The 12,647-nt window shown below is 60.9% G+C and overlaps 1 protein-coding gene and 1 long non-coding RNA gene across 2 annotated transcripts in view; both read right to left on the reverse strand.

Annotated features, from left to right (window-relative positions):
* LOC106826299 (keratin, type I cytoskeletal 42) overlaps positions 1-10,001 on the reverse strand; it is a 30,134-nt gene extending 20,133 nt beyond the window's left edge. The window contains exon 1 of the mRNA XM_070482048.1: positions 9,525-10,001. Coding sequence (XP_070338149.1) covers positions 9,525-9,729 — 205 coding nt within the window. The 5' untranslated portion in view covers positions 9,730-10,001. The remainder of the gene's footprint in view (positions 1-9,524) is intronic.
* A 78-nt stretch (positions 10,002-10,079) lies between these two features.
* On the reverse strand, positions 10,080-12,329 carry LOC123276193 (uncharacterized). The gene is made up of 3 exons (XR_006512473.2): positions 12,198-12,329; positions 11,963-12,065; positions 10,080-10,207 (listed from the first exon to the last, which is right to left on the reverse strand). It is a non-coding gene; the product is annotated as an uncharacterized lncRNA (long non-coding RNA).
* Between the last annotated feature and the right edge of the window lie 318 nt (positions 12,330-12,647).

Below are 12,647 nucleotides of genomic sequence, written 5' to 3' on the forward strand. Positions count from 1 at the left end.
GAGGGGTACAGGACAGCAGGGGACAGAGTCTGAACAGGGACCCGTACACAGAGGGGTCCCAGGTAGACCCTGGCTTTCCAGGCAAAGGCCGTGAGGCACAGGGGCCTGGTGCTTTCCGGGAGAGTGAGATGCTGTGCACAAGGCAAGTTGGCTGGGGACAGTGAGATGGAAGCTGGGCCTAGAGAGTCTGGCGGGAGCCCACCTGTGGATGGCCCTGTATGCCATACTAGGCATACTTTCTCTTGAAGGCCACAGGACACCCTGGTCAACTCTGCAGGACAGGAGACAAAGACACTCTGCAGAGGCCACCAGTGTGTGTCCAGAAGCTCCAGGACTGGCAGTTGCCCTCAGCCCCCCTCCTGGGAGCAGAGCTAGCCCAAAAACTCCATCCGCTGGTCCAGGGAACCCCCCAGGTGCAGCCATGTCCTTCCCTAACTCATCAGATTGAGTCCCCCATCAGTGACAGAGGGTCTGTCTGTGCAAAGGGTCAGAAACAAACACATGGCACCAAGAACCTAGGAATCTTCAGGAAAAGTTGCCAGCTCCTCCCAAACAGCCTGCCGCAGCCAGGAGGCTGGCTCTAGCCCAGCAAGGAGTGAGGGGGTGTGGGGTCCCCCACAGGAGGAGCAGGGGCTGGCAGGCATGGCAGAGCAGAGCTGGGAACAGCTGGGGGAGGGCACTGGGTCCTGGCTCCCCAGCTAGGGCCCATTCCTGGTTGGGGAAGGGTGGGGCTGCTCCAACCCACACATTCCAGCTGCAGCCGCACCCTTCCAGCCTGTTCTCACCTGTTCCCACGATTTCCCAGGCTGCCCTGGGCCAGGCTCTCAGGGCCAACTCCCAGAGTCCTTCCAGGGTTTGGAATCCAACTACAGGGACCCTGGTCCAAACATCCAGAAGCCCACTTCCACTGGGACAACTGCCTCCCCCCAGCATATACACACGAATGCACACATGCAAGCAGAGACATATACACACACACACACACACTGAACTAGCCTCAACCCCAGGACGCCAGGACACGGAGCAGGGCCTTCAAGGAGCTGAGGCACTTCCTTCCACTGCAAACAGCATCACCTCCCAGGACAAGGTGCTACCTTCCTGCCACAAGGCCCTGGACAGGGGAGGGGGGATGGCAGCCAAAGTCCCTAGAGGGTCCCCAGGAACAAGGTCACCCCAGAATGCCAGCCCTAGGGCTCAGTGAAAGGAAGGCTGGGGAGGAGGATGCTGAGGGTCCCTGCCCCAGCCTGACACACCCCAGGCCAGTCCTGCCCCCACTGCTCAGTGATGGGCAAGCTGGGGCGGGGGGCTGCACCCACTCTGCTACCCCTCTCCCCTGACTCAGGCCCCCTGGCTGCCTGGAGCTCAGGTGCTGCCCCTCACAGGTGCAGCATCAACATCTCGGCTCATCCCTCAGTCTCTCTCCCACAGCCCTGGTGTCACCCTTCCTGACCTTCCAGGCAGGACGGGATTCCCACGCCCACCCTGGGCCCAGGGCTGGGGCCGTTTGTTCCCACCAAGTGCTGGGAAGTGATTTCTGCAGCCCCAGCAGCCCAGGGCCCGCCCAAGAAACAGCCCTGCCCTGCCTGCTGCAGGGGCATGACGAGGACCAGCCCCGGCCCACGGGCTAAGCTCAAAACTGCTGAGGCTACAGAACAGGGTGAGGGGAGGCAAGGGCACCCTGCACCCATTCTACCGCAGACCTCAGAGGAAGGGGTGAACAGTGGGCAGGGTCCCCAAATCCCAGACTTGAGGGTACCTCCCCCTCCCCCAGCTGGGAGCCTGGCCTGAGCCACAGAGGCTGATGGGGAAGCTGTAGAGCTGCCATGGGCTGGGCTGGGGGTCCCCCAGTGGGGAAGGGGTGGGGTCTCAGCACAGCCCGTCTCAGTCCCAAAGCACTTCCTCAGTCTCCAGGTCACGTTCCCTCCACCAAGAGCCCAGGGGCCTTGGCAGGGCAGGGGCTTCTGTCCTCCTTTTACAGGAGAGGAAACTGAGGCCCCAGAGAGAGCAAGTGGACTGTGGGCAGAATTCCACCACAAGTGAGTAGTGGGGATGACCTGGACTGACACCCACGTAGGTCCCTCCCAGTCCCTGTGTCAATGCAGAAAGCCAGGGGTTGGGGGGTGGGGGAAGCAGGCCAGGGCCCACAGGCACAGGGCCCCACTCAGAGCCTCTGCCCCAGGACCCCACCCAGCACCCAGAGCTCCAGCTGGTGAGGATAAAGCCCTCCCTGAGAGACTGGGGGCAATGAGCAGGATGTGCCCCCTGAGGTTTCCCGGGCTTTGGGAGACGCTTGCCACCCCCAGCTCTCAGAACACCCTTCAGACTTCCACCAGAATTTGCTGAAAAGGAGCAAGTCCCAAACTACAGACTATCTTAAGCCTCAGCCTCCAGCTCCCTGAGTGCAGGGACCAAGGAGGGGCATGAGTAGGGGGTGAACAGGGGCACCCCAAATGCCCAGCCCATCGTGGGGCTGGGGCTCCAGCAGCCTGAAACCCCCACCAAGCAAGGACGTGCAAGGCAAGCACTTCCCACACCCCGTCCCAGGCAGCTGCCAGGCCCCGTCCTTACAAGGCAGTGGCGCTGAGCTGGCTGGGGCAAGCGGGGGGTCTGGGCGGGGCGCAGCACACCTGGCTTGGCCAAGCCCGGACGCACCCGCTTGTGAGGAATGTGGACGCCGCCCGGGCTGGCCTGGGAAAGCTGCCACCCCCTGGCTCCCGCCCGGCCCTGACTCAGCCTGGGTGGGCCGGGAAGCTGCAGCCTCAGCAGGACCAGTCTCTCCGCCCCACCCTCCCCATTGGCACCCAGGGATTGAAGCCTGTGACAGGGTGTGAGAGAGGGGCCACGGGCTGGGTCAGCGCCCACCGGGCCTCAGGACTTGGGGGCACAGCAGGGACACTGCTGGACTTGCCCTTCTCCTGCACAGCACGGGGTCTGCCCACAGCAGGTTCCCCCAAATGTCAGGATAGTGGGTGCTCCAAACACAGCGGTCTGCCCCATAGGACCTGAGCCCTCTAGCACAGGCCCCGTCCCTTCTCTGAGCCTCAGTTTCCTCATCTGTCAGAGGGGGCCGTGATGGCTCCTCCCGCAGTGCAGGACTCAAGTGGCTAGGAAGCGGCTGCTCAGCCTGCAAGCACTTGACAAGCAGTGGGAAATCAATGACAGCTTTGACCTGGCCTGGTGACTTTGGGAGGGAGGAGAAACGGAAAGACCCTCAGGTTCCTCCCCTCCCCAAGTTGCAGTGCCATCTGCCAAGCCCCAGGAGGCCCGGGTGATCCCGTGGGTCCTCTGTCTGTCCCCCAGTATGGATATCCCAGACTCCCCAGGACAGGGGCTACGTCTCCCTCCTCAGACTAGGAGCTCCCCGAAGGCTGGGGCCATGTTCCTCCCTCAGACAGAGGGCTTCCCAGGGACCGAGACGCCCCATCTTCCTTTCTCTGTCTCCCCACAATCCCAAGCCCTGGGCCAAGGAGACCAAAAGCCAGTGAGGGTCAGAAAAACTGTCCTTCCCTCCACAGTGCCACCCCCGCTTCCCCAGGCCTTGACATCCCTGCTGCTCACCCACCCAGCCAGTCCGCAGACCTGATGCTGGTGCTGACCCTGGGGGCTGGCGAACCTCCCATGCGTCCCCTGCTGTCCCCAGGCAGGACAGAGGGCCCCCTCCTGCCCTCCCTTCCCTGAACCCTCCCCACAGCTGGCCAGCCCGAGAGGGCTCTCTTCCTGGGACCCACACTTCTCTGCTGTGATTCAGGCACAGTGCCTCTCGCCGGCCGTCTCCTCTCCAGCCCCACCAAGACCAGAGGGGCTGGGAGCCGGGGCTGGGGTTGGGGGCCACACAGTCAAAGGGTGCTGGGACAACAGCTGGCTGGCCTGAGCTTACGAAGGGAGAGGACAGATCCCCAGGCCCACGGGGCCCTGCTGCCCCCTGCCCAGCTGCTCTCACTTGCAGCCAGGCTTCTCCTCAGCCGCCAGGGGTGCAGGCCCAGGTTGGGGTGTGGCGTTGGCAGGACAAACAGTCTCCAGTGTTGGGTGTTGCGCCTCGGTTACCAAGGAGGGAGGCTGGGGCTGGCTCCCTGCCGTGTTTGCGCCCCAGGCTGATTGAGTGGGTGCGGAGGGAAGGCGGAGGATTTGCGGTGTGGAGCACGGGCTTCCCACTCCCAGGGCCTGCAGGCAGGGAGAGCCAGCTGGGACTCGCAGCTCCCGAGCCGATTCAGACTTGCTCCCGCCCTCCCTTTGGCTCTGGGACACACCGGGCCAGGCTGAGTCTGCTGGGGGCAGGGCGGGCTCTCCTGCAGCTCAGATGGGGGCCTGGGGCCTGGGACCCCAACAAGGCAGCCACTGCTATGTCCTGACCCCCAGGACTGACCATACCACAGCCTGGCTCAGGCCACTTGGGAGAGGTTCCCAGGACACCAGCTCAAGTTACTGCCCCTCTCTGGGCCTCAGTTTCCCCATCAGTAAAGTGTCCCTGAGGAGCCTCCCTAGTTCTCTTCCCCCCATTGTGAGCTGAGAGGTGGAACAGCTGGGCTATGGTGGGGAACTGTGGCTGGCTGGGGACCCCTGGCCATGAGGGCTCCTTACACATCCCCACAGGCCCACTGCCCGGCCCGGGGCTGCCACCCATGAGATCCAAGGGATGGCTGAGTGCAGGAGCCCAGGGCTGTGGCCAGGAAGGGTGCTGGAGGGGAGGGGGCCTCCCTCCCTGCTGGTCCTGAGGGTGGGGGCTACTCTTTCCCCCTCCCCCAGCACTGGCTGAGCAATAGCCAAAAGACTCCCGGCCTGACCCCTGGTGACTTCTCACCAGGTCCCTGTCACGGCCCCAGCCCCTGCCTCTCAGACAAAAGCCAGCCTTCATTCATTAGACCATTTATTAAGCACCACCTGTGTGCCTGGCTCTGTGCTGGAGGCTGGGGAGGCAGGACCGGGGCCCTGACCCCACATCAGGGACACACAGCCCAGTGCAGGAGGCCATGGGCAGCACCATGGGGCCCCCACGAAGACAGGACAGGGAAGGCTTCCAGGACATGGAGAAGCTGGGTCTTGGGGGAGGGGGCTGGCAGGGGAAGAAAGGGAGAGGATTCAAGGATGTGGACAGCCATGCCACAAAAACCCCAATCAGTATGGGCATTTGCAAGTGGGGGCATGGAGGTGAGGCCAAGGGACAGGCATACAGGCAAGGTGCTGGTCTTTAAGGTCCTTGTCACCAGGCTGAGACACAGAATGGGGGTGATCGCAGGGGGAGGGGAAGGACCCGGCCCCGGGTGGGAGGGACCCAGCTCCCCACAAGCAGACACTGTCTCTGGCCCTGACCAAGCCTCTGGACACCCCTGGAAGCCCCAAGCCCTCGGCCTCTGCTTTGGATAAACACATGAGCTCATGGCAATCCAGTCCAGACCTGTCCTCTGAGGCCTCAGATAGGCAAAGCCAGAGGGAGGAGGCCTGTCCTTGCAGCTGCGCCAGCCACGGGGCCGCTCCGGGGGCCGAGCTGACGGGGCACAGAGGGTCCTGGGCAGGCATGGCCCCCTGGCTGGAGGGAAGCCAGCAGGCCACAGACTCAAATGCCTGCAGGGTCAAGCCCCCGGGGAGTGGACAGCAGGGAGGGCTGGGCCCCGGGGGAATGGAAGTCCCCTCCCCAGCAGCCACCCCAGGCTGCTGCCCACAAACGTGGGGGTCCCAAAGCCGCCTCACCTCCTCATGTCGCACTCAGGAAGCCAGACTCTGGATTTGCTGGGAAGCTGCCTAAGCTTTAAAATGTAGGTGCTGATTGCAAAATAACCCCCATGCAGGTCAAACAGCAGGGACAGGAGAGAGCCTCGGAGCTAGGGGCCTGAGGGACCATTGAACCCCATGGCCCCCTAGACAAGAGGGTAAACTGAGGCCCAGAGGGGGAATGGGCCTGCAGACAGTTAGGATCAAGTCAGGCCAAAACCCAGGCCCCTGACTCTCCTGTGCTCTCCGCAGCATCCTGTCCACCTCCCGAGGGATCCCCTGGAACAGTAGCACAGACCGGGCCCCCCCCCCCGTCACTGCCCCCACCGTGCAGACCCCAGCCCAGCTGACGGGGGCTGCGTGGCCCCTCACTCACCATCCTCCCCCCAGCAAGCCTTTGCTCCCTACACTTCTGGGTCCCAAGGTCTCCCATAGTCTCCAACTTGTCTGACCTCACAGCTGCCAGAATTGTTTTCCCACTCTACAGAAAAGGGAAACTGAGGCCAGAGAGGCCAGGCCATTGCCCAAAGCCCTTTGACGACAAGTTCCAGATGGTAGGGAGGGGCTCTGTGGTGCTTTGATGCCCCTGTAACTCGGGAGGTGGGGAGGCCCGACGCACAGGGCAGAGAACAGGGGTGAGTCAGGCGCAGGACTGGGCAGGCTCAGAGCAGCCCCAGCACAGGGCAAGTCCAGAGCAGCCAGACCTCAGCCTCCCCAGCCCGAGTCTGAAGGGGCCTCAGCAAAGGCCCAGGTGGCCTCAGGGTCAGGGGCGAACTCACAGGCAACAGGAGGTGCCCACCTGGGCTAGAGGGAGCAGCAGCGAGAGGCCAGGGGCTGAGGACCCAGATGTGGGCAGTCCCCCACACCCACACCCACGCCCATGCCCACCCAGGGACCCCTGAGTCCCACCCCTCTCCCCTGGCACCCTCTGCTGTCCCATCCCTTAGCCCTCTTCTAGCCCTGGACCGCAGCCAGGTGTTTCAGTGCTGGCCTTCTTGGGGGCTGGGTAGTAAGGAGAAACACTCCCTCAGGTTGTTTGGTACCCCAGGGCCTGTAGGGGGAAGACAGGATGAAGTCTAGCCAAAACTCAGGCCCCTGACTCACCTGAGCTCTCCACGGCACCCCTACCCACCTCCCAAGGGAACCCCTGGAACAGCAGCACCCACCAGTCCCACCCCGTCGCTGCCCCGACCCGCCCCACCCCATGCAGACCCCAGCCCAGCTGAACGGGGGCTGCGCGGCCCTCTCTCACCATCCCCCCTCCCCAGGAGGACTTTGCTCCCCAGGAGTCATCCATGTCTTCAGCATCTGTTCTGTGCCCGGTCCCATGTCAGGGGACACGGGATGAAGAGGACGTGAGCTTGCCCTCAGGGAGCCCAGTGGAGAGGAGGGCAAGTGAAACCAAAAATTACACGAGTGGAGCAGCCAGGGCCTTGAGAGCTGCAAAGGGCGGGCAGGAGGGAGAGAAGCAGCCAGGAAGGTCTCCTCACAGTGGAGTACGCAGAGGACTCTTCCCGAAATTTAAAGCGGATCTTTTTTCAACTTTTTGTTCATATACAGAAAAAAGCACCTATAATCCCTGTACAAGTGAACAAACTTTCACAGTGAACACACCGTATAACCGCACCCAGATCACAAAACAATCAGCCTCCCAGAGCCCCTGGTGCCCCTTCCAGGCACTAAGCCCCAGGGGACCATTACTTCTGGCAGCACAGATTCACACAACCTGCTTTCGTGCTTTCTATAACTGCACTCATATAATATGGCTTCCTTTACGTCTTCTTGCTCAGCATTACGTCTGCAAGGTTCTCTCACTGCTGTAGAGAAGAATCCTTCTGTGTGAACAGCACGTCCCAGGCAGGGGAACTCGGGGAGCCCGGCCCCAGCCTTGCTCCCAGAGCAAGTGTCCAGAGCTTGGAGGACCTAGCAGGTACACCCCTCACCCAAAAAGTGTCATCGCTTAACCCCAGACCTGCTCCCTGGATGGGCATCAGTGAGGGGCCAGGTCTAGGTGTGCAGCCCAAGGCATCCCCAACACTCCCAGCCCTCTGTCCTGTCCACTCTTTCCCCAAATCCAGCCCGCTCCCCAAATCCAGCCTGCTCTCCAAATCCAGCCCGCTCCTGCTCACGTAAGGGAGAAGAGGAAAAGAACCAGATAGATATGCTAATCGCATGCAAATGATATGCAGATGAACCCAGACTCTCTGAGTCAACTTGGACAGAGGCCAGAGTGAGTGGGGAGACAGATCTCAGGACTCCAAGTGGATAGACAAACCCCCGCCCCTCACCCCCCCAGCCAGCTGACCTCACTCCTCCCACCAGCTCCTAAGATACACAGCCCCGCTCCCGGAAGCTCTGGCCTCCTGCTCTTCCCTTCATCTACTAATTCAATTAGATTCCCTGGGGGCTGCAGGGTGGAGGCCCTGAGGTGGCTCAGCCCCTGCCCTCCAGGAGCTCACAGTCTGGGAGGGAAGAGGACACAATGCAGCCACCAGTCCCCAGTAAGAGACGGCCTCAGGACAGCGCTTCTCAGCCTTGAAATTACTAGGGGGCTTGGGGACTCAAGACTTCTTGGCGTAGCCTGAGACTCTGCATTTCTGGCCAGCTCCCAGGGCATGCGGACGCTGCTGGGCCCAGGCCATACCGTGAGCAGCCAGGAGGGCAGGAGCTGTGTGCACAAGGCCCCTGGGAACATGAAGGAGCGGGGGAGGCAGACAGGAGAGGGATGCCCTGGGAACCAGCAGGCCAGGATCAGATTGCAGCTCTGCCCCTGACTCACAGTCATGAGCTGGCAGGTGCCGGATGATAACACTGTCCCCATCTCACCAGGTTCTCAAGGCTTTGTAGTGACACAGAACTTGTCAAGCACCTCCGTGGAGCCTGGCACATTGCAAGCTCTGAATAATTGGGAGACATGTTGTTTTAAAGCCAAGGTTGACTAGGAAAGGGCACAAGGAAAGCTTTTGGGGTGAAGGAAATGTTCTGTATCTTGATTGTGGTGATGGTCCCATACATTTGTCAAAACTCATGAACTCTGTACTTAAAATAGGTAAATATCTCAATACCTCAATAAAGTTGAATTTTTACAAAGAGACCAATGAGACGGAGCCTTGGAGGAGGAAAAGGACAGGGGTGTCATTAGGAGGAGGGAACTGCCAAGGTAGAGACCTGGAGGTGTGAAAATGCAGCCAGATGCCAGGAGGAGAGGAGACAGGGGCCAACACTGGAAGGAGAGTGCCCTGCTGCACTCTCAGGGGGCGGAGACAGGGGCCCATGGAGCCACAGAGCGGGGCTGCGTGGGCCCCTGTCTCCGCCCCCAGATGGCTGACACCAGCTAGCACTCTGTGAGCGCCTAGCATACGCCAGGCCCCGGTTTGGGACTTCATCTAGATCAGGGGTCCCCCTGCCCAAGGGCTAAGAATGCTTGTTACCTTTTTAAGTAGTTTTTTTTTTTAAGTAAAAAAAAGAGCAATATTTCATGACACTTGAAAGTTGTATGAAACTCAAATTTCCACACCCACAAATAAAGACTTATGGGAACACAGCCACACGCATTTGTCCTGGGTTGTTTCCACTTCTAGGACACAGTTGAGTATTTGCAACAGAGACCATATGGCCAGCAAAACCTAAAATATTTACCTTCTGGCCCAATACAAAGAAAGTTTACCTATAAAGTAGAGGTTAAGACCGCACTGCACAAATGAGCAGGAACGAGGGTGCCACGCAGTCTTCCTCCCCTGCTGCGCCTTGGACCCACCCTACTCCTGGCCGGGCTGCTCCGGCTGCCTCGTCCAGCCGGTAAAACCCACCGAACTCACCTGCGCACCAGGTGGAGCAGCCGCGCCCCCTGCCGGCAGTCGGCGGCTGGCAGGCGCGCGCTGAGCCCCGACTCTTAGCTTCTGCCGTCACCTGCTGGCCTTCTCCGGAAACGCAGCCGGGAGCCCAGGACGGGTGGGGCCCGAGAGAGAGGGCAGGGCCGGTGCAGCCCGGGGTGGCAGTGGCCGAGACCAACGCGCAAACCATTCCAGGCAGGGATGGAAGCCTCAAGCTCGTGTCCACCGAAAACGTTTCCCCTCGTCCCTGTTCGTGATTTGATGGGGGAGAACACACGTGACAGTGTCTGGCCGGGTGCCAGGCACGTGTTAGATGCTGAACCAATGCTTGTTGACTGTGGCCCTGAGTCTCTAATTCCTGGGGAGTTGAGCAAAGAACGTCAGCTGTAGCCAGAGGGTGACGGGAGGGAACTTGCAGGTCTGCTGACCCCGGTCCCCCTGCCCGGGCATTTGGCTTTGCACGCTTCCTTCATTCTTTCTTGCCTTCATTCATCATTCACTCATTTTTCCAACAAAATTCTTGAGCACGGAGTGAGGCACAGCCCTGGCCTGCTGGACGCTGGAGAGATGCCAGAGAACAAGGCAATGCCAACCCGGCTGCACGGAGCTGACAGTCTAGAGGGAGAGGCTGTCACCCAATACTGTCAGGAAGGCACGACCAGGCACATCTAGGGGAGCAGAGAAGCCCAAATGAGCAGCACACAGGCCACCTGACCTTGTTAGGAGTGAGGGAAGACCTTGAGCAGCCTGAAGAATGGTGAGTTGGCCAGACAAAGAGGGAGTGTGCACGTGCAAAGGCCCAGAGGCAAGCAGTATGCCAGCAAGTTGCTGAAAGAAGGACGGAGAGGCAAGAACACAGAGGGGGCAAGACAAGGCCGGAGAGAGAAGGAGCCTGTGCCAGACAGAACCTCCAGCACTGGGGGAATGCCCCCGGCTCAGCAGGGAGCCACTGCCAAGTGTGGGGAGAGACACGGCACTTGTTGTCCTTGGACTCCTCCATTCTATGACTGGGCAACTCTGATTACTGGAAAGTTCTTCCTCATTCTGAGATGAAATCAGCTGCCCTGTAACCTCCCCTTTCCACAGGCTCCTGTCCTGGTGGAGTCGCCTCCTTGACCCCAGGGCAGGCCCTCATGCCATCGCAGCCTCACTGGCTGCTCCCTGGCAGAGGCAGTCTCACCGGGCAGGTGGGAGGGCACTCTGGAACCAGGCTCTGGGGGCAAATCCCAGCTCATCCCCTTACTGAATGTGTGGCCTTGGGCAGGTGACTTAACCTCTCTGAACCGATTCTCTCCTCTGCTAAAAAAGCATAACCCTGCTCACCCCAGGGTTGGTGCACGTGAGAGGGATGGTAGTGGGAAGTGCTCAACCCCTCCTCGGTGCTCCCCCAGCAGCCTGAGCTGGCCTCTGTCACCTGGATCACGTGACCCGGGTGTTGGTTATCAGGGCATGCTCCTGGCTTGCCACTTTACTCCGAGTACAGCGCTTGACACGAGCGGGGGTGCTTAGCAGTGTTAACTGAATGCATGATTGCTGGGGTGATTACAGGCAAACCCACGGTTGCCACTCGGGACACAGGCCAGCAATTACAAACGGCGACACGTCCCCAAATTAACCAGCATCGCATCCCCAGCGACCGCGCGCGCGGAGGCCTGCAGTTCGGGAAGACACGAGCTCGGACCGGAGCTGCCCGAGACCCAGGGCGGCCGGCGCGCTCGCGGCGCCCTCTGCTGGCCGGGCCCACGGCCGCGGGGAGGGAGGCTGAACCGCGCACCCCCTCTCCCAGGGATGACCCTCCTCGGACATCTTCGTCCTTCCTCTCTCCTCTCTCCTGCTCCCTCATCGAGCACATTTCAGGCATCCCTACGTCCCCACCATCCCTCCCCTGTTCTCTTGGTGGGTCTCAGGGTAAAGTTAGAATCGTCAGATGGGATTTTAATTATTAATGTTAGTATGAGTATTATTGCGGCTCCCACGGCCTGGACACTTGTGTTTGCCGGCCGTGTCACCCCACGACCTTCCACCCCCCAGGCAGCGCGCCCCTCCCTCTCCGGTGAGCGCGGCCACGGGTGTGGAGGAGCTCCCTCCGGGTCACAGGCCAGACTCTTAAGGAACATGACGTTTTTTTTCCTGCCTGGATGGGGCTTGTCCTGCCTCGATAAGGATGGACAAGTGGGCCTGGAGACGGAGGCAGGACCTTCTGGGGCCCCAGGGACCCCACCTTCTCCCTTTTCTCGGTCACACATAATCGCAGAAAGAGAGAGAAGGTGGGGAACGGCAGATGTCAGCGCGACCATCCATCATCGCGCCTTCGGGAAACCGGCAAGGGCCCGCGGAGGAGGACGGGGAGCGGAATCTTCACGGGCTGGAGCCAGGAGCTGGGCTCTGTGACGGCCCTTTCGTGGTACACAGACGACACTCACCCAAGGCCGCAGTGCAGACCCGGCGTCCAAACCTGCCGACTCCCTGCCCAGTGCTCCGTCCATCCACCCGGGTCTCTCTCGGAAACGGGACCTCAGAGTGGGCCTTGGTGAGGAGGGGGAAGGAGACACAGGCAGACACACTACAAGCCGCCAGCCCGCACCCCCACCCCAGACCTAACGCCCCCAGCCCTAGAGAGAGGCCCCTCCTCCACACACCCGGAGGGGACCGGGTTACCTCTTAGGGCTGCGGCCTCTGGGAAGGCGGGAGGAACTAGAGGCCTCGTCTGTCCCGAAGCGCGGTCTATGCTGCCATCTTGTGGCCACTGCAGGAAATGTGCCTATTCTGTGGCTCCGCGTTCGGCCTGAAATTCGAAGTAACACTTGGCTTGAAGGAAAGTGGGCGCTGTGCTGCGACTATCGGGGGATATAGAAAAGAACGCAGCACAGCTCAGCCCGTGTCCGGCAGGGTGGCCTCCAAATGACATGATCCAAAACTCAAGTCAGCACCAGACACCCACCAGAATAGAAGATCATGCACCAGGTTCCAGAAGACGGAGGGGGCGTGCCCGTAGAGCATACTCAGGAAAGGCTTCGGCTGCGGGTGATGCTGACGCCGGGCCTGACTTGGGGCAAGCAAAGATGCAGGAGGGCCCTCCAGGTAGAGGGGCCAGCCTAAGCAACGGCA

Source organism: Equus asinus, chromosome 13 (genome assembly GCF_041296235.1).
Source record: "Equus asinus isolate D_3611 breed Donkey chromosome 13, EquAss-T2T_v2, whole genome shotgun sequence".
Classification (NCBI taxonomy): Eukaryota; Metazoa; Chordata; class Mammalia; order Perissodactyla; family Equidae; genus Equus; species Equus asinus.